General features: G+C 52.7%; 2 protein-coding genes across 31 annotated transcripts in view; both read right to left on the bottom strand.

Moving 5' to 3' along the window:
• The window catches only part of RBFOX3 (RNA binding fox-1 homolog 3), a 352,384-nt gene that overhangs the window by 130,359 nt on the left and 195,557 nt on the right, over nt 1-26,468 (bottom strand). For 2 of the 30 annotated variants that reach the window (XM_044981529.1, XM_044981539.1), the window contains exon 3: nt 17,830-17,951. The exons of the other annotated variants lie outside the window; for them this stretch is intronic. The gene's annotated coding sequence lies outside the window, so the exon portion shown is untranslated. The remainder of the gene's footprint in view (nt 1-17,829; nt 17,952-26,468) is intronic. 30 annotated transcript variants of the gene reach the window in all.
• LOC123345009 (histone H4-like) lies at nt 8,392-8,705 on the bottom strand. Its single transcript, XM_044981554.1, has one exon. The coding sequence runs from the start codon at nt 8,703-8,705 to the stop codon at nt 8,394-8,396; it is 312 nt and encodes a 103-aa protein (XP_044837489.1). The 3' UTR covers nt 8,392-8,393.

Here is a 26,468-nt window from a genome sequence, read left to right as displayed (position 1 = left end):
TTAGACAGAGTTTTTGAGTGGAAGAAGGCATGCCTGTTTATGCTTATAAGACAGCATCCAGCCCTGAGATCTAGTCACTCAGCTCTGCTTCCAGTGTCTGTGTGAAAGAGACACAGAGAGAGCTATTTGCATTTGATTATTTATTTTGTAAGTGAAGAAACGGTTGTCAACACTTTCCGACACCCCCACCCCCCCGCTCGCTCAGAGCTTTCCCCAGCTGTGACTCACAGGAAGGCAGCTGCAACAGAACGACTATCCTGTGCTCACTCCCCAGCCCTGCCCTGAGATTTCCACCCCGCACTGGAGCAGAGAGAGAGAGCAAGGCCATAGTATTTTCTGCCTCTTCTCATGTGTTCCCTGAGCTGGTATTAAAAGGGGACTTTCAGCCTCTAACTGGCACAGAAGGTGATGGGGGGAGCAGGGAAAGGGGAGGGCTTTTATCATAAATACAAGTCTACTCTAAGTCTGATTAGAAACAATAGTAAAAAATAGAGTGTACAGGGAATTGGCCAGGGGCGAGAATTTTGAAAGTGCAGGGGACCTGAAACATGGAGGCTGACTGAAGTGCAAGAAAACTTCCACGTAGAAATGTTTCCCCCACAAGGGATTTGCTGATGCATTACATTTAAAAAAAGGTGTTTTTTTTCTTTTCTGTAGCTTAATTTCATCTTGGAATGAAAAACTACAAACGTGAATTGAACACCACTCTTCAGCCAGTCTGAGGCACTGCCTCACAACTGGCATCTGGTTTGCTTAGCTGAAAATGCAACACCTCTCTCCTTGCCTCTGAAGAACCGTTACCTTGTTGGTTGCATGGGGAAGTCTCTGTGTGTTCATCTATGGAGACACACAGTACAGCAGGTCTGAGGGGATGTGCATATGAGTGGCTTCTCCATTCCTTGAACCCTTCCCCAACCTGGGGTGGAAACACAGAGATGCTTGATACTCAACTTGAGGAACGTGAGCTCTATATAACAACACCCGGCGCTCCAATTTAGTTTCCTAGGATAACCCCGACTTGCATAGGCTGGGACTGAAGTAGCTGTGAGCTCCCACCCATTCCCCAGAGTCACTCCTTATTTGAGTGCAGGATGCAGGACCACATCCTGGGTGCCCACTTTCCCAACTTACATTCCACATAGGCCAATAGACAGCAGCTATTTCTTGCTCCCTCTCGGTCATGCAGTGGCCACTGTGAGACACGGTCAGATGTAGCCTGGGCTCCGTGGCACAGAATGCATTTGCAGGGGGCTAGTTGCATTGGTGTAGGGATTGGGGGTGTATGGACAAGTGACCTTTCTCCAGGGAGGATCTCCCTGAATAGCAATATTTCCAACATGCCTCTGGAACTGTGCAGTGAGGGGAGGAACTGGATTAGCATCGATCCCTCCTCCCTGGGATCAGGTTTCTATCGAGTGAGGGGGCTAGGGCAGGGAGCTGTGCTGGAAGGAAGTATGGAATTTGCATTTCATTTCAGCACCAGCTTCTCCTGCTCAACTCAAAGCATTAATCAAAGAGATTGGCCAAACCCAGAGTTAAAGAAAAGGCAGCTGAGACAACGCTGTCCTGAGTAGGAGGGGGACTGTCACCATGGCACCAGGGCGTGAGTGACAATACCAAACGACAGACAGGGAGGGGACAAAGAGCTGGGAGAGCTCAAGCAGGAGACCCACCAGCAAGGAGAGCATGTAGGCAGTGCCAGCCTAAAGCAGTGACATGTGGGCTCTGGTGGCTCATTGGCATGAGCAAATCTCACAGTGAGGACTAGCTCATGAAAACACCAGTCCGTGTCCTGTGGGGTCAGCCCGGGAGCCCAAAACCCAAAGCTCCCCCAGAGATAGAGCAGGTGGTGAGGGGCAACCCCTGAGATTTAAGGCTTTACAGATAAGAACCAACACCCAGCATTGCATTGGCAGAGCCCAGCACACTGCTAACCACTACTCGTCACATTCCAGGAGCTGAACTCCTACTTAGCTCCAAGGGCAGCTCGAAGGGGACAGCTTTGCAGAACAGTGCCAAGCAGTGGCCATGGAAGAAGCAAATACAAGTGACTGTCAGGATCCACTGACAGTTTGGCTGTGCTGTTACTGCAGCATCACAGAGATGGTTCTGCATATCACCTGTGAAAGGTGAGGTATTGCAGGCTGAGCTCTCCTGGGGCTGGGGCGCCTGATAGCAAGGAGAGCACTGCTGAGAATGCCAGCTGAGCTAATCGCAGCCTGCTTCTGCCACATCAACCCCCGATCACCTCACTGGGCTTCTATCCCTGATCTGCCTTGGTTCCTTTCAGGCTCTGAGGCCCTGGATGCTGGTGCATGAGTGATTCTCACCAGGTTCACACAGGGAGACTTGCCCGGCTGAATTTGTTCCAGAGGGAGCGGGGAAGTTTCATGAGTCATCAATGGCAATAATATCCCCAGGAGGTTTTAGAGGGAGGCAGCAGAAAAGAGGTGGCTTCACCATCGTTGGGTTAAAACCACCCAAGAGCAGCCTATTCAAACTGGTTTTTCAATCTGTCTCTAGCACGTATCAGTGTTTACTCCAGGCCCTCCCCCATCCATGCCATGCAGAGCCATGTCGCGTTTATACTGGACACAGACCCCCCTCCCCCCAAATATTTATTCATGCACTACAACTTGGCATGGGGCAGAGCCAGCCCCTCTCAGAGTCTGGGCTAGAGCACCACAGAAAGTGGCATATTTTATCTTGATGTGTCAGGATTTATATAAAAGGGGATAGTTCAGCTCTAAATGTAATGAGTTGGAAGAATAGCCCTCCAGTGGCTTCCTCCAGCTAGCACAGCATCAATAGCATCGATTGCTAAAACTAACTAATAACCCAGGACTGGCCTGGCTGAGGACTGCTCCGAGTAGATAATAAAAACCAGCTCCACACTGATATACGCAGTTGCCGCAAACAGGTGAGCTGAGCGAGTGCAGAGTGCCAGGACTAACAGGACCGCACAAGTGAGAAGCCTCAGCTAGTGCAAGGGAGGCTATTAGAGGAGCCAAGGCAGGCAACATGCTGCAATCTCCTTTGTGCATGAAGACTAGGATGGGCACAGGAACACAAAGCGCAGGGCTGAAAAGACTTCAGCTAGTTTCCCAAGGGCAGCCAGGTGGCCATGTCCTGTTGAAACCCTGGATGAGATGGATGAAGGAAGTTAGGAGAATGTGACAAAAAGGAAAGGAAGAATTTAGATCCCTGGAAAAGGCACAAAAATCAACATCAGCAAAGGTGACCTTGGAGAGGCTTTGGGCACGAAGGGTTACCGGAAGGGGATGCTGTGAAAATTCTGGATTCATGAGGCACTGGGGTACTGACCTTGAGTAACGCCAGAGTGCAAGAGAGAGAACAGACTTTCCCCTTCGATCAGAAAATCTGACCCGTGTTTCCAGCTGTTTGTTTAGAGGTCTTTCTAGCCAAGTCTCCTGGCCCCACTGCAATACCTTCACCACCCACCATCCTTCCTCTTTCTCTGAATGATAAAGACAGTGATGATGCTTCAGCAGAAGATGGCCAGCATAAGCATTACTGTTTATGAGTGTTTGTACACTGGTAAAAGGCACATGAGTCTGCTGGGCTGTAGAATGGTCTCCCGAGGGCAGTAGTGAAAACCCATCATTCAAGACATGTAAAGGTGAAGAGCCTAGAAGACAGAATGTAAGACACAACTCTGCCCTGGGAATGGACTAGATGGGGACTGGCACGGCTTTTCCGGCTCTGATTTCTCTGATTCTCCTTCTCTGATTACATCACGTTTTCTAAAAAAGAAGGACACACCTCTTTCTTCTCAAGAGATGCAGTGAGAGCCATCCATCCCTGTGATACATCAGGAATTAACCAGACAACTCCCTTGCAACACAGTACTTCTGACTGCAGCTCAGCCTGACTGCCATCAGCAAATGCTCCTGATGCCAAGTATCCCAGCCCCTGGGAAGTCCCACGGAGTGAGGCCTAGCCGTGATCATTACTAAAGGCAAGCATAGGCCGCCAACACCTTCCATCATAACCCTTAGTTTTCAGTCACTTACAGATGTCAGTTTTGAACCCTATGGAGAAGCACTCGAAGACCCTAGCCCAGATCAGGGCCCCACTGTACTGGGCATGGATCATGCCCTGAAGAACTCAGTCTTGGCACCAAACTCCAGCCAAGGCATTCTTGAGAGGCTGTTCCTACAGTGGAAACTGCTAAGCAGACATTTCCCTTCCAAATGAGGGGCTGACAGCAGGGACTAGTATCTGGCACAGTGTACAGCCCCCTCCCACCCCCATCCCATGGGGACTTCACTCAGCCCACAGTAGGGATGAACTTAGCCCAGAGAGTGAAGGGAACACAACACACACTCAAAAGAGAGTTGGCAGCTGGTGCCAGTGGGGCACAGAATGGTTGGCTCTCCACGGGCCCCCAGAGTGCTCCTCACTCCAGGGTGGACATGGCACAGACATGGAAGCCTTCAGTGTAGAAGTACAGAACTCTGTGCATGGGGAGAGCCCCAGGGAGGACAGTGTCCCCAACGTCTCCCACACCTTTTCTGGACCTACTGCAAAGAGAACAGGGTGGTTACTGTGTGGCAGGCACCATCCTGCTCAGACCACTCCTGGACTGACAGTCACTCTGGTCAGTTTCCCCCCACCCCCCTCATTGCAATCAGCTTTCCAGTGCTCTCACCCCCACCTCCTCTGCCCTGTCATCTCTCCAACATTCACAGAAAGAGAACAAAAATTAAAGAGGGAAAAAAACAATGAGAAAGTGCCAACCTGCAGTTAGAGGGAAAGTCATTTAGTCTGTTGAAAATAAGTAACTGCATAGAGAAGAAATAAAGTGTTTGAAAGTTAACGACCTAGATGTCAGCCCTGATGGCCGGGGTATTGAGCTAGAAGGCTATCGGAGTACTTCTACAAAGTTACTTTCTTTCACGTCCTCAAAGGCAGAGCAAAGAGAGCAAGAGCTCTGCTCTGCGACGCGAACCTGCCCAATCTTCCTGTGCACCTGTGACTGAACGCAGAGCTGTGTGGCACATTCAGCCACCAGCCCATCACACCTCAATTGCCAGAGCTCTTGGGAGGCAGCCTCGCCTTACACCAAGGACACAGTTTCTTTAGGAGCCTTTCCCCATCTTGGGGCTAGTGTCAGGAGTTTCTCAACTCCATGGCATTAGAATGCAAGCAGCACTGGGAGGGCAGGGCCGGCTCCAGGGGTTTTGCCGCCCCAAGCAGCCAAAAAAAGAGCTGCGAGCGTGATCTGCGGCAATTCAGCAGGAGGTCCTTTGCTCCGAGCGGGAGTGAGGGACCCTCCGTCAAATTACTGCCGAATAGCTGGACGTGCCGCCCCTCTCGGGAGTCGCCGCCCCAAGCACCTGCTTGCTAAGCTGGTGCCTGGAGCCGCCCCTGCGGGAGGGACAGACACCCTGTGGCAGGGCAGCCATTCTCCTGGCTTCTCTCCATTTGCCTCATGCAACTGGAGGCAGAGGAAGGTGAAAGCCCCCTCAGGAGTGGGGAATGACACGGGCACATTCTGAAGATACAGCTCTGGGCACAGAGTCCGCTCTCCCTGTAAGGGACCAGATCTTCCCCGAGCAGCATGACAGCATCTGCAGCAAACGGAACCAACTTATTGCTTCACCTCTGTCATTTGGTAACTAGAAGCCTTTGGCTGGTAAAGGGGAGTGAATGCCAAGTGCATGCCTGGCTGGGGGCACTGTGCAGCTGTTTCAGATCAAAGACAAATGGGTCCCCAGCCCCTGCTGACAGTGCCTAACTGCCGCCCTGAACTCGCCCAACAGCTAGATGGTTAACAGAGCACCAGCAACGTGAAGATCACCTGGGGGCCTGAAAAGGTGCCCCCTCCATGGTCCCACAGACTCTAAGGCAAGGGGAACAGGAAGTAATTGCTCTCTCTCCAGTTCAGCCCACTATGCAGAGTTGCCCTCATGACTCCCCTGGAGACTCAGTCTCTCCTTTGCTGAAAAGACCCTTATAAGCATCCTCAGTGAGCCCCAAACACACATGGCTCCTTTAAACATAAAAACTAAATGGAACTTGGCCCTGCGATTCTGAAACTGCCATTGAAAAGCAATGAGTTAGCAGACTGGGATACTGCATTCAGCACTGAGGTCACTCTTCTTCCCCAAGGAGAGCCCCCACTGGGTGTGTGTTTCATTTCTCAAAGGCCCATGTAGGAATTGATCTGATGTCTCCAGGTGTGTAGGAGGGAGAGAACCTGCCCATGTGACTAGGAGCACTTGTGGCTGGGAGGAGGAAGCAGGGCAAGTGGGAGATTGCAGTTATTTGTAAATAATCCTTAATTAATGAGATTCTCAATAATAGTTGGTTTGGCGCGAGGCTGGTCAGGGATGATGGTAATCTCCATTCTTCCACTCTTCAATTACATCTTCAGGGATGGAGGCAGAACTAGGCAGGGTGAATTAGAGAAACTTTTGTCGCGTTTAATATCAATTCATTTTGCAGACTGCTGACACAGCAGGATTTCACAGCTCAGAATTTATGGTTCTCTCAAGAGCGCATGAGCAAAAAAAGGAGAAAAATGTTCTGCCATCAGCACAAAACTATCAACAATCCTGGAAAGGAGAGGCAGCCCCTAGGGAGAGCCCAGCAGGAGCAGTGCCCTACTGCGGAGATGGGAAGAGCTGGGGCACCGAGTCAGGTGCCATTCCCTTCAGAGGGAGCAGGCCAAGCGTCTCTCCCAGCAGGCACAGAAGTGCCAATCTGGATGAACAGGTTGTGGTCAGGCCCATAGGCAGGTGGAGTGCCCACTGCATTCCCAGCCCCTTCTTGCCATTAGTTCATCAGACAGCCCAGCCCAGGGCACAATTTGTTCACTGTGCCTATGCTAGTCCTCCCTGTATCACATGGAGAGTCACCCTGGGCTTCCCATCCCTCCCCTCAGCCTCTGCTTTTAGTGGGTAGGCACTTCTGCCTCAGGCCACACTTCAGGGAGCTCATGGGCTTCCCCTGCCCTGAGCAGCCTCATCCCAAAGCATTGGATGGCGGCAGCATGTTATTCAGAACCTCTTTGGAGCAGCCTGGCCCCACTCAGGGGCTTGATCTGGCCATGGTTTCAGTGGGAGCATCTCTGCTGAAACGGACAGAGCTGCACCTGTTCGCACCAGCTCTGAACACCATCTGTTCTTAACATGGCTCCCACTCGCAGGGGGTGAGCAATGGGCTGATATAAATGCTGCAGGGCTCCTGCCCAACAGCGGTGTGTCTCGACCCAGAGGCTTGCCCCGCTTTCTATTGAAAGGGTAGAAATAGGCCAAGCAATGACAGGATAACGGTGTGTGAGGATGGCCCAGAGGTTATGGTCCAGAACTGGTAGGCCAGTCCCTCTCTCTGTGCCACTAACTCACTAGCAGCAAAGAATCCTGTGGCACCTTATAGACTAACAGACGTTTTGCAGGATGAGCTTTCGTGGGTGAATACCCACTTCTTCGGATGCAAGAAGTGCATGTCTTGCATCCGACGAAGTGGGTATTCACCCACGAAAGCTCATGCTGCAAAACGTCTGTTAGTCTATAAGGTGCCACAGGATTCTTTGCTGCTTTTACAGATCCAGACTAACACGGCTCCCCCTCTGATACTTAACTCACTAGCTAACCTCAGACAAGCCACTCCTCCTCGCTGTGCCTTGATTTCTCTACCTCCTGGGCTAGGGAGGGCAGCTTCCTGGATGTTTACAGCAGGTGCTAATGGTGAGGCTGTTACTGAGCCCTGGATGGAGAGCCTGGCAGTTCACACTCTGCCCCATGGTTTCCTACATGGCTGTAAAATACCTACTGCTACAGAGCTCCCCCAATCCACTCCCCCTGGAGCCCCACCAAGAGCCAGGAACTTGCTTTGCAGGAGTACAAATGAGACAGAGTTGGGGCTGGCCAGTGACTTTGCAGAATATTAACTGGGAATGTGGCCGGGGGGCGAGGGGGGGGGATTTGAAAGACACCAGTTCTCACTGGCAGCAGATTCACAGCTGGAGGAGGGTTGGACACAATAATCCCTTGTGGGGCTCACCATCACAGGCACTGAATCCACAGTCCCCTAATACACCAGCCTGGCTAATGGGGCAAACACCACATGCTCTACATGGCACTGAATGTGTGCGTGGCCGTCTGGGCTAACCCTGAGCATGCTGGAGTTGGGAGATCAAAGCTGGTTTAAGCTCTTGGGCTACATGGGTAGGTGGGGCTTGGCTGCCACTGGCTCAGAAGCCATCAGTCAGGCTGTGGCTTTGCAGGGACACACTAGGAGTATGTCTGCCATCCCAGGCAGACAGACTCGTGCTAGGTCTGCTCGAGGCAGCATGCCAAAACTAGCAGTGTAGGCACTGGTGGCAGCTCACGCTAGCTGTTTTCGAAGAGAATTGCTGGCACAGCTTAGCCTCCAAATCCGTACAGAGTACAACCCTGGCGCTTCAATGCATAAACAATGTCCATAGCAGTCACAGTCTTCCGCTTCGCATGCTCGGTGTAAGTAACGGCATCTCGGATCACGTTCTCCAGAAACACTTTCAGCACCCCGCAAGTCTCCTCGTAAATGAGCCCTGAAATACGCTTCACTCCCCCACGACGAGCCAAACGACGAATAGCGGGTTTCGTAATGCCCTGGATGTTATCCCTCAACACCTTGCTATGGCGCTTAGCACCTCCTTTCCCGAGACCCTTGCCTCCCTCACCACGACCAGACATATTCGCTAGAGTTACTCGCTAGCTGCAAGAGTCCAAGCCTGCCCAGCCCTCCAGGTCTGAGCTCGGGTGGTCAGCCTGAGCTGTGACCCTTGCCACAACGCCCTCACTGCTATTTGTAACATGCTAGCTGGGAAGCAGACTCCCAGCTGCAGTGTAGACATACTCCAGAGCGCCAGAAGTGTAGCCGATCAGTTTTGTTCACACTGAGCAGAGTGCCACATTCACGCCCGGCACAAGCTTCAGCAAGGAGTGACAGATACCTACTGCCCGCAGGGTGCGAGTCTGAGTGACACACACATGCACAAACAGGCTGATGGGTGCATACCTCCAGCAGAATGCTTGTCTTTCTCACCAGTCGAAGAGATTACCTCCCGCACCTTGTCTCTCTAATACCCTGAGACCGACACGGCATCCATCAGAAGAGACATCTCTGTGTAACACGGCAATGGCTCTGATTAGGTGGTTAAGATTTTGCTAGTGAGTTCCAACTTCAAGTGGCTAACACCACTCCACTCAGAGACAGCGTCAGTCTGTCCAAGCTCTCCTTCGGTGCCAGACATTGGGTCCAATCTGCAGACCCCCAGCAATGTGCAAATGAAGCCCGTCAGCTGGAGAGTGCCAGCACTTTGATGGATCTGAAGTTTCCTCTAGGTGTTTGCTCTCTGTCCTGTGCAGTGCTCAGAGCTCCCGGAAATGTACAGAGCTGCAGGGCCCTGCCTAGGCAGACTATCCCCCGCTGCTTCCGATAAGATGACTCAATCAGTGGAAGATGCTGGCAGCTTTTGCTCCATGTGCTTTCTCTTCATGGGACACAACTGCAGGAGGACTCCAGGAAGGCTCTCCATGCCCCCTGGGCGTAAAGGTGCTGCAGCCTGAGCAGCAGAGGGGAAAGATGCTCACAGGGATGGCAGCTGGCATTCAGCACATGCAAGCTCCTTTCCACAAAGGACAGCTGATCCAGATTTCCTCCCTGCCAGGGCCAGAAGCATCTCTTTCCCCTTGCTCAGGTGTCAAACCACCCTATCTGAGCTCTCTTTTCCCTTCTCCCAGGCCTTGTCCTCTGTTAGTTGGCAGAGAGCTCAGGGGTCATAGACTGGAAATGGTCTGGGGGAGACTACTGTACTACAAATACAGGATTGAGCTTGTTTCAACTATAGCTCCCGGAAAAGCCTCACCTTACCTCTGGCTTCTACCCACAAACACAGGGAAGCTGGGGTGTGAACTGCGGGCAAAGTGCTTCTCTCACAGTCTCTCCCTGGACTAAGAAGCATCCGAGAGCTTGGGGTACTGAAGACTGGAAGGGCAGGGAGGTTAGTGATCGGGAGTGAGGAGCAGCATGTAAACATGCCTGGGAAAGGAGTCTCATCAGCATTTGGCTGCATTTATTTAGCTCTGGCCAGACATCCCCTCCTTTGCAGGCACCAAAATTCGTCTCTACAATTACAAAGAGCCCTAGAAAAGGCAGAGGCTAATGGGGAAGGGAGGCAGAAACTAACTTCTAGTCTCACTTCCTTCTTCCGCCTGTTGGCCCAGAAGAGAGCTCATTAAAACAGGCAGCATCTGCTTCAAGGGCCGGGGCTGGGGCTGGGGCAGCGGCTGAGCTAACCCGCAGGGAATTACTGCGGTACATTCTGCTCTCAGTAAAACCCCGAAAGAGCTTTGCATTCCCAGTCCAGCTTCTGTCCCTCCATCACCTGACAAACTCAGCCCACTTGTTGCAGTACCCTGCATGTTCTGCTGACAGGATGTTCCCAGCATCCTCTGGCTGAGAGCTCTGAATGGCCAAGTTCCCTGCAGAACAGGCCAGTGTACACAGGCTAGTGCAGACTTTCACAGGCACCGAACAGTTCGATCTCTTGGGCTTTAACTCCACCAGCCTAGCCCATGCTAACAGCCAGGGGCCTTGTCTACACTAGAAGATTAGAACATGTGCTAACAGAACACCTCAAGTCCTAGTGTAGATGAGGCCCTGGGCGGCTGGCTTGGAAGGAAGCTGGGTCTGGATTTCATGGTGCGAACTTGGTGCTCATGAAAGTGAAGGTACTTTTTTTGCCCTCCCCCCACCCCAGCTCTGCTGATGCCTATCTGACATCAAACCAAAGGCAATCTGGCCTAGCTGGGTGCTGGGCTTGGAAAGGCTGCAAGCCAGACGGCTCCTTCCGAGCAGGGTGGGATCAGGCTGCAAGTTGCTGATGGCTGCTTGGCACAAATGGTATAATGTCCTCTAGTAGCTCGTCACCCTCCATCCGTCTCCCCTGCCAGCCAAGCCAAGGAGGAGGCAACAGACCAAAGCAAACCAATCCATCCTGTGCCTGGCCCCGTGGACAGGCAGTTGGTCATTTTTGGAGGAGATGAGGGAGATCCCCAATCTGTCCACCTGGGAATCAATCACTCGCAGTCAGTCCCCAGGCCTTTCCAGAGAGATTTTCCTTTATAGCAGCCCAAATTCAGTGTGACATCCAGTGCAATAAAGAGAAACCTCAGCCAAGGGCATTAATAGGCTCAGGCCGTCGCTGGGGAGTGGAATGAAAATCCTGCCTAAAGTACAAGGCCTAAGTGTAATACAGATGTTTGAGATTGACCTAAATACAGGCCGCTGCCCCCACCCACCTGGGGAACTGAGCAGAACCCTAGGGCACCTGCCTGCTGTGCCCTGCGCTGCTCTGACAGCTCTTCACTACCTGCTCTCAAGCAGAGGAGACGGCAATAACGGAGCAGTTATTACACAGTGTTCTTTGACCCCAAGGGGGTTTTATGCAAAATGACACACAATATAAATGACTGTTGTAAACAGAGAGTTTAATAAAGGGCTGTGTGCAAATTTACAGCCTCCCCAAGGATAATTAAAATTATTTATCTACTTACCTAGCTAGCCGTCTAAGCAGTCTATTAATTATTATCTATTATACACAGCCCGCTTTGCATGCTGCCAGAGGACTGGCTAATAACAGTCTTCAGTACTGATATGCTACAGCAAAGGGAAGGCTCAGGACAATTCCGGCCAAGCCCTGAGAGAAGCTGGAATATGTCTACACTGCACACTAAACCCGGGCTCTGACTCAGGTTTGAGCCCAAGCCCCGCTTCCATTCATTCACAAATCCAGCAAGTGCTCAGGAGCCAGATCCTAGGACGCTCCTTGGGGGATGTGTCAGAGCCTGAGTCCTGCAGTGACTCAGGTCCAAGCCCTGTCATTTTGCACTGTGGATGCAGCTCAAGCCGCAGAGCCAAGTCAGAAGGTCTGAGCAGGGCAGTATGGACCTTAGCTCGGCTGCGAGACCTGGGTCTAGCACTTGTAAACCCAGGTGTATAATGACGTGTGGACACTCGAGCTGGGAAACAGTGAGTCCACGAGCTTAGTGTGCAGTGTACACATACCCCGGAGTCTCCCCAGCTCCTCTGCCAGCACAGGGTGCACTGTTGGTTCACAGTGGGAGAAATAGTTATGCTCCTCCACCCCTGTGCAGGGAGGGGCACTCAGGAGTTGATGCAGCACTTTCCCAGCCGGAGATGCAAGGTGGGCCAGCATTGGCCCTGGTGAAGGGTCTGTGGAGCCTCCCCGCAGTTCAGCCTGAGCACTGTGTGCAATACAAAAAGAGCTATTTGCAAGTTACAATGTGGCGGGGTGGGGGTGGGGGTGTAGGTGTGTGTGGGGGGGGACATGGAGTCCCTGATGCTAAGGCTCCAGCTCAGACCCCCCTCTTAGTACAGGCCTCTCTCCCCACAATATCAGGCTCCCCCGTTACAGTGGGAGGCTTGCTCTCAGGCCAAGGGCAGCTGCTGCAGCTCAGCTCCCCTCCCCCTTAAGTCCCACTATAATCCCCACTGTCAGAGCAGCCTTGAGGACCTTCTCCTGTAGATGGAAGAGGGTCTAAATGGCAAAGGTGGCCACGCAATACCCAGAACCCCTTTCCTAGTGCTCTCTGTTAAGGACAAAGGCGCTGAACCCCCAACAGGTATGGGATACACCAGGATGGACAACAGGGCAGCACAGAAACCTGCACCACGGTGTGGGCTAGGCGAAAAGGGGCACACCACATCCTCCTGGTCAGTGAGGAGCATGGTGTGTAGGTAGGTAGCTATGAGCAACATCACATGTGTAATTACAGGAGCAATAGATTTCTAAAGACCCTCTGCTTTCCCGATCCTCCAACTTTTTGCAAACTGGCCTGGAACAGCCTGGAGTTCTGGCTCCATTGTGTCACTTACCGACTCATTCTGCTGCTGAGAGACTCTCACAGCATAACGTGGGTGTGGGTGTGTCTCCAACCCTCTGCTACACCTACATCCCACCCCAGGCAGGAACGGCCTCCCTCTCATACAGCATCTTGCAGCAGGTACATCCCAAAGTGTTTTACAAATTGGTGATGCAAACTACACATAGGCATCACTTTTCTTACCAGGCCTGAAAAGTAGCCTCACTGGGGCAGAAGGCAACAGGTTATGCTAGCAGTTCAGAACCCCCTATTCATGCCAGTTCAGAACCCCCTATTCATGCCAGGGGAGCTCGGCCCAGCCAGAGGCCATTCCCTAGGCTGTAATCTGGGCAGCAGACAGTCTCACTATCCCCTGCAGCTGGATAACACACCAGGGTTCCCTGTGGGCCAAGCAATCTCAGTGGGGCTCCTGTCTGTGCTTGGGGGAACTCCCCAAGACATGACAGCATGTGCCATTACTGTGCGTGTTCCCACACACTCTCTGGGGCAGTCAGAAAAGGCCCAGCCTGGGGGAGCCAGTGCTGCCACCCCTCCTCCCCATGCTGAGCAGATAGCAGGAAGCCGGCTGCTGGGTGCCTGGCTTCACAAGGCTGCAGTGCTGTGACTAATCACACTCCCATCGACTCTGACAGGCCAGTGCCAGGAGAACAACAGGGGGTCTACCTAACTCAGCCAGCAAAGCAGAGGACATGGAGCAGGAGGCTGCTGTGACAAGACCCAGGAATACCACCTACTCCCAAGAGACTTATGGACCAGAGCAATGGAGATTAATAGCCAGAGAAGGTTCCAGGGCTGAGGTAATTGACTTAATAGCAACTCATTGAAGAGGGGAGGAGAGAGGAAGAGGCCTGTAGAGCGGCTCCTGCTGTGCCAGGGTGCGGGACGCTCCTGCTCCCCCCCCCACACGTTTGCTTGGCTAGGAACTGTGTTAGGGGCCCAGGGGAGGGAGGCAGCAGCACTCCTGCAGCCTGTCGCAGTGCTACCTGTTCCTTTCTATTTATTAGCATTACAAAACAATCATCAGTTCAGAGGCGTCAGGATCCTCTGGCTCCTCTCGGCACATAAAGAGACGTCAGAGGCCTCCAGTGAGTGGATACTTAACATTGTTTTATTAGCTTAATAAACCCGGCAGCTGCTGCCAGAACCTCCTCGCTGGCCTCAAGCCCTCCCCATTTGGGAAAGTGGCTGGGACAGGGAGAACGCCAGGGCTGGAGCTGCACTCACAGCCATTAGCCAGCACAAGGGCTGGTCCCTCCTGGACAGAGTCAGCCAGTGCAGGGGCTTTGGGGCTAGCACAGGATCTAAAGGCTGGGAGTTGTTCTGGCAGAAGTTTGTCAAACAGCTGGTCAGGAGAAGGGAATCCAGTTGCCTGTATCCACTGCAGGCAAAGTGAGGTGCCAGCTCCCACCAACCTGCCCAATAATCACCCTTGGGTTTGCTGCCCCTGCCCTGCTCCTCTGCCACGGCAGGTTCCCAGTGCCACCGTTGTTCTCAACTGCCATGCACTCTAATGCCAAGCAGTTCTGCTGCTCTCCTGTTTGGGATAGGCAGTGCAGCGACATCTGGCAATGCCAACACACTAGGCCCATGGCTCTGGAGCTACTGAGATTCCTATTCAAACCCACATTCCCCAGTGCCTGATACACGCCAAAACCGAAGAGCAGGATCCACTGCCAAACAGGCCCACCCCAGCCAACTAGGCAGCACTGGCATGTGGTGCAAACCCCAGGTGTCCCACAGTAAAACTAGAAACGTACATGGCCTCTGTGCAGATCTCTGCAGAGGTGTGTACAGATGCTCTGCCAACGGGCCCTGAATGAGAACCCAGCCATACCGACTAGTCCCACACTGGGTGCTGCTCTTGGCACAGCCAAATGACAAATACTGATGAAAGAGATTCACCAAACTGGCACGCACCACAGGAATTTCCTTTCTTGAAATCCTGCCTCCTCCCCACACAGACATGTCCCGGCCTCCCCACGCCCACATGGGTACTCCTCTCCTGCATCTCTCCCCAACCCAGGCATTCCTGACCTCCACGCCTGTGCCTCAGTCCTGATAATCCTGAGCCCTGCACCTCCACCGCCCCACACAAACATACTCCCCCTCTGCCACCTGGGCTTCTCCTGTCATTCCTGACTTCTGAGTTGTGCCCCAGCCACAATAAACCTGACCCTGGCACCTACCCAGTGCTGTCCTCCGCACCTCCAATGCCACCCGTGTTCTCTACCCCTGCATCCATGTCACCGCCTAGATCTCTCTACCACTACCTCCCACACACATACACCTGACAGCGACACCACCCCTCACTGGCTCAGCCCCCTGTGGCTATTGTCAGTCCCCGGGGCCTGTTTCCGGGCAATGGATATGTCTGCCCTGCAATCAACGTGACTGCAACTTGTTTAGACACACCCGAGCTAGATCAAAGCTAGCGCGAGTAACAGCAGCAGTGTGGCTATGGCACCACAGGCGAGCATCCCAAGGACAATCCTGCCCAGAACCCTGGGTACACACGTGATCAAACCGTGAGCCCATTGCACCACCCCTGCCACCGCAGCTACCCTGCTATTGGTACTCAAGCGAGCTTTGATCTAGCTAGATGGAAGGTAGCTGGGGCATGCCTCCATGTGCTGCAATCACACCACCCGATTGCAGTGCAGACATACCCAGTACCCCTAAGAAGTCACTGCTACAGCCAGAGGCTCTCACTGACTAAGGAAAGCGGCTCTCCTCTGTGCAGCTGGTCCAGCAGGAGCCAGCAGGCCAGCTAACTCCCTTGTGAAGGTGCCCAGCACACACACAGCCAGGCTGACAGCTGGATTCAGCAAGGAGAGTCATTCTCAGTGAAAGGATATGACGAGGCCCCCTAGGGGCACAGGCAGGCCAGGCAGTGCCAGAGGAGGAAGTCTGAGTGCAGGTGACAGCGCGCAGAGCTCTAGGTCTCACAGGATTCACGGGTGGAATCAAAGCTGCCAGAGATGGGAATGGAATCTTCCCCCAGAGCACCCTGCAGGATTGCTCCCTAGGGCGTATTTATCTTTAAATGGCTCCAGTGAAGGAGCGTTCCCTGCTTCCCCAGGAGACTAGAACATGCTCTGACAGACTGAGCACTGGAACATGGTTCAACCTAGATGCTCTTTAGGAAACGATTACCAGAATGCCAGCAGGCACAGGGTCTGCCAACCATATGGGCACTGGGAGGGGCACAGATCCATGGCAAAGTGGGCTCTGCCCCATGGAACAGGGAGGATCCCTCAGGATGGGAAGGGTCACCTGTGCAGCAGAGGCTGGATTTCTTCCACACTGTGGAGGCAGCTGGGCTGCTCTCGCAGCATGTGCCTGCTCATGTGAGAGCAGCACCATCATTAGGAGCTCAATTCCTTTAACAGGATGCTGGGTTGTTTTAATTTGCCAGGACGGCTGGCAGTGAGAGCCACTCTCCTCCCCAGCCCTGCGGTTCTCAGCACATGCCAGAGCCTGCCTTGCTTTGATTCCATACACTTACACTTCTAGTATTACAAGCTAATAAAAGCCGCTTGATCAAATTCCAGGTCATTACTCAAGGAAAGAGACCCCTCCACGGCCAGCAGCAAGAGCTTCAAACCAATTAAAGCAACCTAGCGTTTCTGCAGGCTGCCTGCTGCCTGCCACACGAGGGTCTCTGTGGGCCCAGGCCTGCAATGAGCAAAATGCGCACTGTTAATAGAGGCACTTAAATGCCACGCCAGGGGGACTCTTGTAAATAAGGCCACTCGGCAGAGGTGGGTGCATCCTCTGGAGCTCACCCTGGAGGCAGCGCCAATAAAAAGGAGACTGAATTGAATACAGCTTGGTTGGCACCAGGAACAGAAGAATGGCCACACTGGGTCAGACCAATGATCTGTCTAGCCCAGCAGCCTGTTTTCCGACAAAGGCCAGTGGCCAGGTGCTTCAGAGGGAGTGAATAGAACTGGGCAGTTTATTCAGTGATCCATCCCCTGTCATCCAGTCCCAGCTTCTGGCAGTCAGAGGTTTAGTAGAGGGTTCCTTGGAGGAAAGCTCTGATATTTCCTATTAGCGCCCCTTGCTGCCTGCCAGGCAAACGATGGGCCCCATTTCCCGCTTGGGGCTATTGCAAAGATTTCTGTGCAGACCAGGCTGGCAGCCGGAATGTGCCATCTACCATTTCTTCATGGGGGAGCAGAGGGGACAATTAACCCAAATAAACTGGAATGGGATTGCCTCAGACAAAGCCATACCATAAGCTGCAGTTTAGCACTTGGGTCGTTCACCTCCAGAGCCCAGGAATGTGCTGGAAAGCCAAAACTCCAGGGAAGGGAGGTGACAGGGGCAAAACTCCCTCCCCAGGGAAGACTGGGATTAGATGCTCCTTAAAGGCTGAAGAATGAAAACCTCAGGCCCACGGCTCAAGCCCCACGGAGAAGAATCTGTACCCTGACTCTAGACCAAGGAGGGTCTGAACCTGACGAGCCCCTGCCCTCATCGCCTGGTCTCTACAGACTCAGACACGTGTCAGATATTAACTACCAAGTACAATAACTATAATAAAGCTGCTATTGACTCCTGCGTGGGAGTCGATAAAGATACTTAACAACACAGCTGGGTTTCACATTCTGCCTGCACCACCACTGTCAGCGTCAATACTGCAGCACGTGTCTGCAGGCTTCTCCCTAGTGGGGACCAGCCAGGGGGAACAAGGCAGGAGCCAAAGAGAGCGGGGAACCATTGAAAACCCCCTGAGACACCAACACACACGCAAAGAGGGAAAAGCAAGGGCTGACGAGACTGTGGAGAGGTGCCTGTAACCAGCCCCAAAGCCAGAGCACCTTTAACACCTTAAACCACTAACAAGCAGGGGCTGAAGCTGCCGAGAGGAAAGACTGCTGTAAGGGAGACTTGCCGCACTTACTTTGTTTTCAAACTCTGCCTCCCTGGGTTCTCTGTGTCCTGAGGCTGCAGCAGAGCAAGGACTTGGAATTCTGTTCACTATTTGCTTGATGAGGTGCCAGAGAACAATTCTGCACCCAGATTCTGGGAGAAGGCAGAGAAAGTTGTTGGATCCGGGTTATTGCGAAGGCAGATGAGCACAAAGGTGTTTGTTTCGTTAGGGACAATGGGCTGCTGGATAACTTGCTGCACACGAGGCTCCTCGTTTTGCATGTTGGGAAAGGTGCTGTGAGATCTTCTGGGGAACAAGCCGGAAGATACAGGAAGGAAGAGAACGGGCGGGGACGGAAGAGAGAGGGAGAACATGAATCCTCTTCTAGCTTCTCATTCCAAACCTGTTCTGACCCCAGAGGGATCCGGGACCAGTTCTGTTGGAGCTAGGGTGACCAGATGTTCTGATTTTACAGGGACTGTCCTGATTTTTGGGTCTTTTTCTTATATAGGCTCCTATTACCCCCCACCCCGTCCCAATTTTTCACACTTGCTGTCTGGTCCCCCTAGTTGGAGCTGCCGAAGGGGAGTGTTCCTGCCCTTAGCTTCCGTCTCCCTACATTTCCCTGCAGCTTCAGTGGATTTGGAACTTTTCCTCAGTTCCTGTCTCAGACAGCTGTGCTGCATCCCATGGGAGTGTTTCAGTGGGGGGAAGTTGCTGCCATTGCTTCAATTAGGCTGTGAAGCACGTTAGGAGTGTGAGAGGTTAGGAGCTGTTGAGTTTTGCACCCTGTGCCATGAGTGTGCAAGCTGCTCACTCTGCCTGCAGCTTGAGAGAGGTGTGGGGCAGCTCAAATGTGGGGCAGTACCAGCATCTCATTAAAATGCAAATGAAAGAACTTTTTAATCGGTGACCAGAGAGAGGTCCTAGCGGGCTGCTCTGCGGCAGAGCTGGGGAGGGGAGAACTCCGCACCCACACTGGTAAATCTGTTTGCAATCCTTCAGGTTCCCAGCTTGCCCAATCCTCCCAGCACAGGTGCCAGGATGGGAAAGGACTTGCTAAGGAGAGCTGAGGCCAGGAGAACACAGCACCTCCCAGCAGCAAAAGACAGGAGAGCAGCTGAGATTGGCTGCCTTGCACACCAAGTGCTGAGAGCACAAGGTACCCCAAGCACAGCACAAAGCAGGGCCGGGAGGAAAAGAAGCTAACAGTGCAGGAAATAAACAGCCAGTAAGTGGCATCGAGTGACCTGGGCTGTGCATTGTAACGTTCTCTCTGCCAGGAGGATGCATGCCATACAGCAGAGCCTTTCCATGCGCCAAGCAATCAGCCATGGGCCAGTGGCAGCCCTGATGCCAGCTGACATCTGGCAAATGAGTTGAGGGGTGCAGTTTTAGCCTTCAAAACGCACACTTTGCCCCAGTGGCACCGATAAAAGGGGCAGCCTGAATCCAGTGACACAAACTCTGGTTTTATGGGTTAGTGAGAGGCAGGCTGGCTCCCTGGTTGGAAACGGTAATTAAACACACTGCTTTGCTCTCAGCCTGGTTAGGAGCAGCCTCTTCGGCTGCAGCTGACAGCAGTGCAAGGTACCGGACACTTGCCTCCTGTCTCTGCCTCTCCAACTAAGTTCCCAGCTTCCCCTTCAAACTCAGCCCAGGCAAGATGCGGGTTAGCAGGGGCAAGGAAAGAGACCAGCCCCCCAGCTCAAGGATGCAGAGAGTAATCCATCATTGGGGCATGTGGGAGAGGAGATGGGGAGATGAGACACTGAAACACTGTCCGCTCCTCAAGCCATGCCCAGGGCCCTTCCTGACCTGACGACTCACCTCCTCGACGGGAACACTACTCTGCCCCTTACTGCTGCTGCTGGCACTGGCTGAAATCATGGCACCAAGCCCAAGCAGCCCCTTGGAATGGCACTGCATTGATTCCTACAGTGATGCCATGCTGGAGCCACCTGGGACCTGCCACACTGGGTCTCCTCTTGTCACACAGGAGTATCCTGAGGGCCCACTCTTACAGGGCCACCATGGTACTGCTTTGAGCTACCACCACTCTGGGGACCCAGTGCAGGCTATGAGGGGACGGAAGGACCGAGCCTCCACACAGCTCAGCATTTCAACCCAGGCTAAAGCTGCATCCCCAGGTGCTCAGGGAAAGATCCCTCAGTCTCCCCTATTCCAGCCCCTGCCCCCACATGCCCAGTGAGCTGCCCAAGCCCTGGCTAAGTAGCCACCCACACTGGTCTGTGTAAGTACAGCTACAGGCCTGGCTCCCTCTCTCTCATGCTGGCTGCTTCCAGCCCCAACCTCAGGATATTTATTGTCCGTTCTCTCCTAAATCACTGCTGATGGTTGGGCTGCTCACACTCCATTACAGAAAGAGCTTGCATGGAATCGCAGTTCTGTTTAGCTTGCAGAAAAAGAAGCCTCAGAGGAGAAACCCACCCAGGAGCTGTACGGTGCTGAACTCTGGAATGATGGACGATTATGGACCATCTGCACTTTCAGAAGGGGATAGATTTATGAGCAGCACAGACAGCTAGAAGAGTGTCTATTATTATAACTCACTGCCCTCTTCAGAGAGATTCTAATCAGGCCTCTTCTCCTACTGCTGCTGCAAAGTCCAGCTTAAGCACTAGCAGCAAGGAAAAGCAATTGTTTTTTTAAGACACTATTGGCAGTGGGGTCAGGGGGAGTGGGACAGAACTTGACCCAGAACACATGCTGCCCAGAGGCACCTCTCCTCCTTGTAGCTAAGCACTGCTGGACACCACAGCCTTAGTGGAGCATGGCACGGGGCGAGAAGCTTTCTGAACCTCCTGCTCCCCTCCAACCTGTCCTCAGCTTGAGCCAAAAGGACATCAAGCTCTAGCTCTGAGCGTGTCAGACCCAGGGAAGCAGAATGATCTAGCAGTCAGAGTGTGGATGTAGGAGTCAGGAGACTGGGTCCTATTAGTGGTTCTGCCACTGTCCGGTTATGAGACCTTGAGGCAAGTTGCTTCCCCACTCCGTGCCTCAGTTTCTCCATCTCTAACATGGGGATTGTGGTGCTGACTGCCTTTGCTGAGAGAGCTTTGGCTGAAGAACGCTAGGTGAAAGCCAGCCTGCTCTCTGTGTCTGGAAATGGTTGTTAATGGACATCATGGCAGGACTGGATCATTGCAAAGGACCAGCACAGTGCACAGAAGTGCTTTCCTGTGATTTAAGGACTCCTGTTTGTGGTAAGGGGTACCCAGAGCTTGGGATGGACACATGTGCACAGCATGCTCTCTGCGATGGTCTCTCTCCTGCGTGTGCAGTGCCCAGTACAAGTCCCAATCCTGATTGGGGCCTTTGGACACTACCACAACATAATACTAAGGCAGTGGTTCTCAAACTGTGGGTCACAACCCCCTTTGAATGAGGTCACCAGGGCTGGCTTAGACTTGCTGAAGCCTGAGCCCCACTGCCCAGGGCAGAAGCCAAAGCCTGAGGGCTTCAGCCCTGCATGGCAGGGCTCCGGTTGTAGGCCTCTGCTTCAGCCTTTGAGCTTCAGCTTTGGTCCCCCTGCCCAGAGCAGTGGGGCTCGGGCGGGCTCAGGCTTCGGTCCCCACTCCGGGGGTCGTGAAGTAATATTTGTTGTCAGAAAGGGATCGCAGCGCAAGGATGTTTGAGAACCCCTGTACTAAGGCCTCCCCAAAATACAGGTGTGGATCTTCCTTGCCCAGGGCAAGTAGGGAAGGCGGGGGAGGTTAGTGAACTAGCCCTTCACCACCTGACGATCTGGTCACACAGCAAATGAGTTGGGCAGCCTCAGCCTAATGCCTAGAGCTAGAGGACGTGGGAAACGCAGCCTCAGCACAGAGCCTGGCCTGGTCTCAGGTCAGAAAGAGGATGCGCAGAGCAGTGGACGTGGAGGTGAGGGCTAGGGGTGCTGGCAGAGTTGTATGCGGAAGGTGGGGCAGCTAGGAACTGCAGGAGGTGCTGCAGGCCACACCCGAGGAGCGCTGGCAGGGATCTGGAAGGAAAGGAATGAGGTGCCACTGGCACTGTAAGGATGCAGGACAGGAAGAGTAGTCGGGGCTGTCAGCATTGAGGTGGGATAACAGGGTGTTGCAGGTCAGGATTGAGGGGCACTCTTCTCACCTGCTTGGGGACAGGGCTGCCCAGAGGATTCAGGAGGCCTGGGGCAAAGCAATTTTGGAGGCCCCTTCCATTAAAAAAAGTTGCAATACTATATTCTAGTGGGGGGCCCTGCAGAGCCTGAGGCAAATTGCCCCACTTGCCCCCCCCTCTGGGCAGCCCTGCTTGAGGAACATAAGCAGAGCTGGTGGTGGGGAGAGGACAGAAATCATAAGTGGGGGATGCAGATCAGTGCACTGTCAGCTGTGTTGGGAGCTATGATGGAATAGGGACTGTCTGTGTGGGGGATGGGAGAGCCAGGGATTACTTTAGGTGAGGGACAGGACCTAACCCTGTAACCTGAGCCAGGGAGGGGAGAGGTGTGTCAGCACCTTTGCCCGGGAAGCTGGACAAAGGAAGGGGCCGGCTGGAGGGAGTTCAGTTCAGTTTCGGTTTGGGGCTGGGTGGTTGGAATTCAGGGAATCCCAAGCTGGGAACTAAGCTTCCTGAACCCCAGAAGGACTTGACTGAGAGGTCCTGGCTGTGCCCACAAGCTCTGCTGTAGCCTGTGTTCCTGTTGTCCAATAAATCTTCTGTTTTACTGGCTGGCTGAGAGTCACTGAGTCCCAGGAAGAGGGGTGCAGAGCTGGACTCCCCCACACTCTGTGACAGGAGCCCAGGACTAGACTTGCAAGGGGGCCAGAAGTCAGGATGGAGGTGCGTTGTCATACACACAGTACTGCAGTATTTCTAACAGATCCCATTGCAGAGAAATCCCTCCCAGTGCTAACCCCAGCTCTGACTTTCCCACCCTCCTCTGAACCATCACCTGAAGACGGAGAAGTTATACATGCCTTTTATTTCCAGCCCAGCCCTGCCTTGTTGTCTCAGACTCCAAACACTTTCCCCTCCCTGCTTTATTAGCATCATCTTTATTCACATGACAGCATCTAGGATTCATTATGAGCACCTGGGGGGCACCATAACCTCCCCCTCCCCTGGCAACAGCGTGGTCCAGCCAAAGGATGGAAGGAGCAGAATCAATGTCTGGATCGTCCAGCCCCTTCTCCCACACTAAAATTTATGGCCAATGACATTACACCGACATCCCATAAACTCACATCACCTCTGTGGAGGTCTTCCTTCATTAAATCCTCCACTCTATAATCCAGCAATTACTGGGATCCCCCTTCCCTGAGCTAGGTTCTTTGAAAACCAAATCACTGCTGCAAAGAGCCCAAACAGGAGAAAGAGAGAGGAGTGCAGATTCCTTCTAACGGGACAGTTCATGCAGTGGCCGGCACCTTGCGGGACTACATGGAATGCCCTGCTGTGCTGTGAGGAGGCACCCACCCTTCGTGCCACCTTACAAGCATGTGGAAAAGGGTGATCGAGTGGATAGAGTGTACTTGGATTTTTAGAAAGCCTTTGACAAGGTCCCTCACCAAAGGCTCTTATGGAAACTAGGCAGTCATGGGATAAGAAGGAAGGTCCTTTCGTGGATCAGTAACTGGTTAAAAGATAAGAACACAAGGGAAGAATAAATGGCCAGTTTTCACAGTAGAGAGCGGTAAAGAATGGGGTCCCCCAAGGATCCGTACTGGGACCAGTCCTGTTCAACATATTATAGTCATAAATGATCTGAAAAAAGGGGGTACTGAGGTGACAAAGTTTGCAGATGATACAAAATTACTTAAGATAGTTAAGTCCAAAGCAGACTGCAGAGAGTTACAAAGGAATCTCACTAAATTGGGTGATTGGGCAACAAAATGACAGATGAAATTCAACACTGATAAGTACAAAGTAATGCACATTGGAAAAAATAATCCCAAATACACATATATAACGATGGATTCTAAATTAGCTGTTACCACTCAAGAAAGATCTTGGAGTCACTGTGGATAGTTCTCTGAAAACTTCACCTCAATGCACAGAAGTGGTCAAAAAGATTAACAATATGTTAGGAACTATTAGGAAAAGGATAGAAAATAAGACAAACTACCATAATGCCACTATATAAATCCATGGTGTGCCCATACCATAGTGTGTCCAGTTCTGGTCACCCCATCTCAAAAAGGATATAGTGGAGCTGGAAAAGGTTCAGAGACAGGCAGAAAAGATGAGCAAGGGTATGGAACTGCTTCCGTAGGGAGAGACACTAAAGATTAGGGCTGTTCATCTTAGAAAAGAGACAACAAAGGAGGGGATATGACAGAGGTCTATAAAATCATGAATGGCGTGAACAAAGTGAATCAAGAAGTGTTATTTACTCTTTCCCACAATACAAAAACCAGGGGTCACCAGATGAAATTAACAGGCAGCAAGTTTAAAAAAACAAACATAAGGAAGTACTTCTTCACACAACACACAGTCAGTCTGTGGTCCTCTTTGCTAGGGGATGTTGTTAAGGCTAAAAGTATAACTAGGTTCCAAAAAGAACTAGATTAAGTTCATGGTTGACAGGTCCATTGATGGCTATTAGTCAAGATGGTTGGGGATGTCACCACATGCCTGGGATGTCTCTAAACCCTGACTGCCAGAAGCCAAGAGAGGAAGATGGGGTGGATCACTCCTGCTCTGTTCTGTTCACTCCCCCAGAAGCATCTGGCACCAGCCACTGTCAGAGACAGGACACTGGGCTACATGGACCATTGGTCTGACCCAGAGTGGCCATTCTTATGCTCTCACACTCCTGGGATCCCAGGAAAGCTAGTCTATGGAAATTCAGCAATGTAGATTCAAAGAAGGATTGAGTTGCTAGCTATTTCTAGGGGCAGTGGGGATGGGGAGGTTGCAGCACACGTGTGCCACTGGCTAGAGGGGTTGGGCAGGCTTAGCCCATTCCTCCCCACTTGCTTTTGAGACATGGCTCTTTGTGTGCACTCCTTACACATCGACAACCTGGCCTAAGGGCTTTTCTGAGACCCTTTCTCTCCCCTACGTGTGGCTGACTGGGCCTTGTGCTATCAGGCCATCCCAGTGCCTGAGGTTACCAAGCCAGCTGTCCCTTAGCAGGAGGGTCCGTCCTTTCAGGAGCATACCCCTAAGTGACACCTGGGAGCTGTGCGTGTCTCTTGTGCTGCACATGGTGGCTGAGGCGCCCAGCTCACCACCCTCCTGGCTCAGGGGACAGGGCCTAGTTTCCCTCCACCTCTTGCTTTGTTTGCCATAAATGGCAATTTTATCTTGACAGCAGTGGGAGCAAGCTGACCCCCTCACTGCAACGGCCAAAGTTGGAGACATTCTCCTCAGCGCCTTTCCCCTTTGCCCCCCTCCCCCCTCACTCTTTGGCAGGAGCTCACATCCTACTCAGCCTTTGGGTGAAGAGGAAATATGGCTTCCAGGAAGCCTAGTACCGCCACAGTTAAGGGTGGCTCTGTGGCAAAGCACACTGCACACTCCTCCATAGCACTACCTACCTGCCCTAATTCCACAAGGAGCTGAGTGCTGGAGTGACCCGGCTCCTCTGGACACATACAGAACATGGCCGGGGAAATCCCAGCCCTGTAGTGAGTGCATTTTAGCAGTTGGGAAGAGAGAGATGAGGGCAGAGACATTCCAGACACTATCCATAGTGATCATCACTCATGATGCTTCAAGCTGCTCACCAAAAGATCTCAGTGGCAGCCCAGCCTCCTGACTGCCCCTTCAGTATTCTAACCACCAGACAACACTGCCTTTTACTTGTAGTGCAGACAGCTGCTGTGTGTACTTCCCTAATACAGCTCTACCAAGGCCCATCAAACGCAGCACTTCCCATGCTTCGCCATCCTGCTCTGCTGTCCCCTCACAGACATGCCCGGGGGATGCGACCATTTTTCCTTTCTTTATGGACACACTGACCGGGGGGGGGGGGGGGGGGGGGTATAACTTTTGCTGTTGTAACATGGAGTTGTGGTAGGGAAAAGATTCACACCGACGGCACTAGTCCTACCCACTCCCTTGCACTTTTGCAAGGGATTCATCTACAAACTGATCACAAGGGCACAGAGAAGCCTCAATGGCTGCAAAGCACATGCTGGCTGCAGGGACAGGCAGGGGGGCCCTGGTGCTCCATGCATGTGGGCCGGCACCAATGCTGTGTTCCCACTGTGTAACCTGGGGTGTTGGGCAAAGAAGCCACGCTTATCACTTTGAGGCTATGGCTACACTTGCACTTCAAAGCGCTGCCACGGCAGCGCTTTGAAGCGCTAAGTGTAGTCAAAGCGCCAGCGCTGGGAGAGAGCTCTCCCAGCGCTGTCCATACTCCACCTCCCTGTGGGGAATAACGGACAGCGCTGGGAGCCGCGCTCCCAGCGCTGGGGCTTTGACCACACTGGCGCTTTGCAGCGCCGCAATTTGCAGCGCTGGAGAGGGTGTGTTTTCACACCCTGCTGCAGCACTGCAAATTTGCAAGTGTAGCCATGGCCTGATTTTATTTTCTGTTTGTGGCTCAGCAGTGCAGAGATTGGCCCATCGACAACTACCTGCAAGGAGTTTGGTGATGAATCTACGGGCTTAGAGGGGGGTGGGGAAGTCAAGAGGGACAAAGGAGATAAAAGCCAGTTACAGGGGGTCAAGTT

The sequence above is a fragment of the Mauremys mutica genome, chromosome 12 (assembly GCF_020497125.1).
Source record: "Mauremys mutica isolate MM-2020 ecotype Southern chromosome 12, ASM2049712v1, whole genome shotgun sequence".
NCBI classification, from domain to species: Eukaryota; Metazoa; Chordata; order Testudines; family Geoemydidae; genus Mauremys; species Mauremys mutica.
Note: the sequence above shows the minus strand (reverse complement) of the source record. Positions and strands in the feature narration are given on the sequence as shown.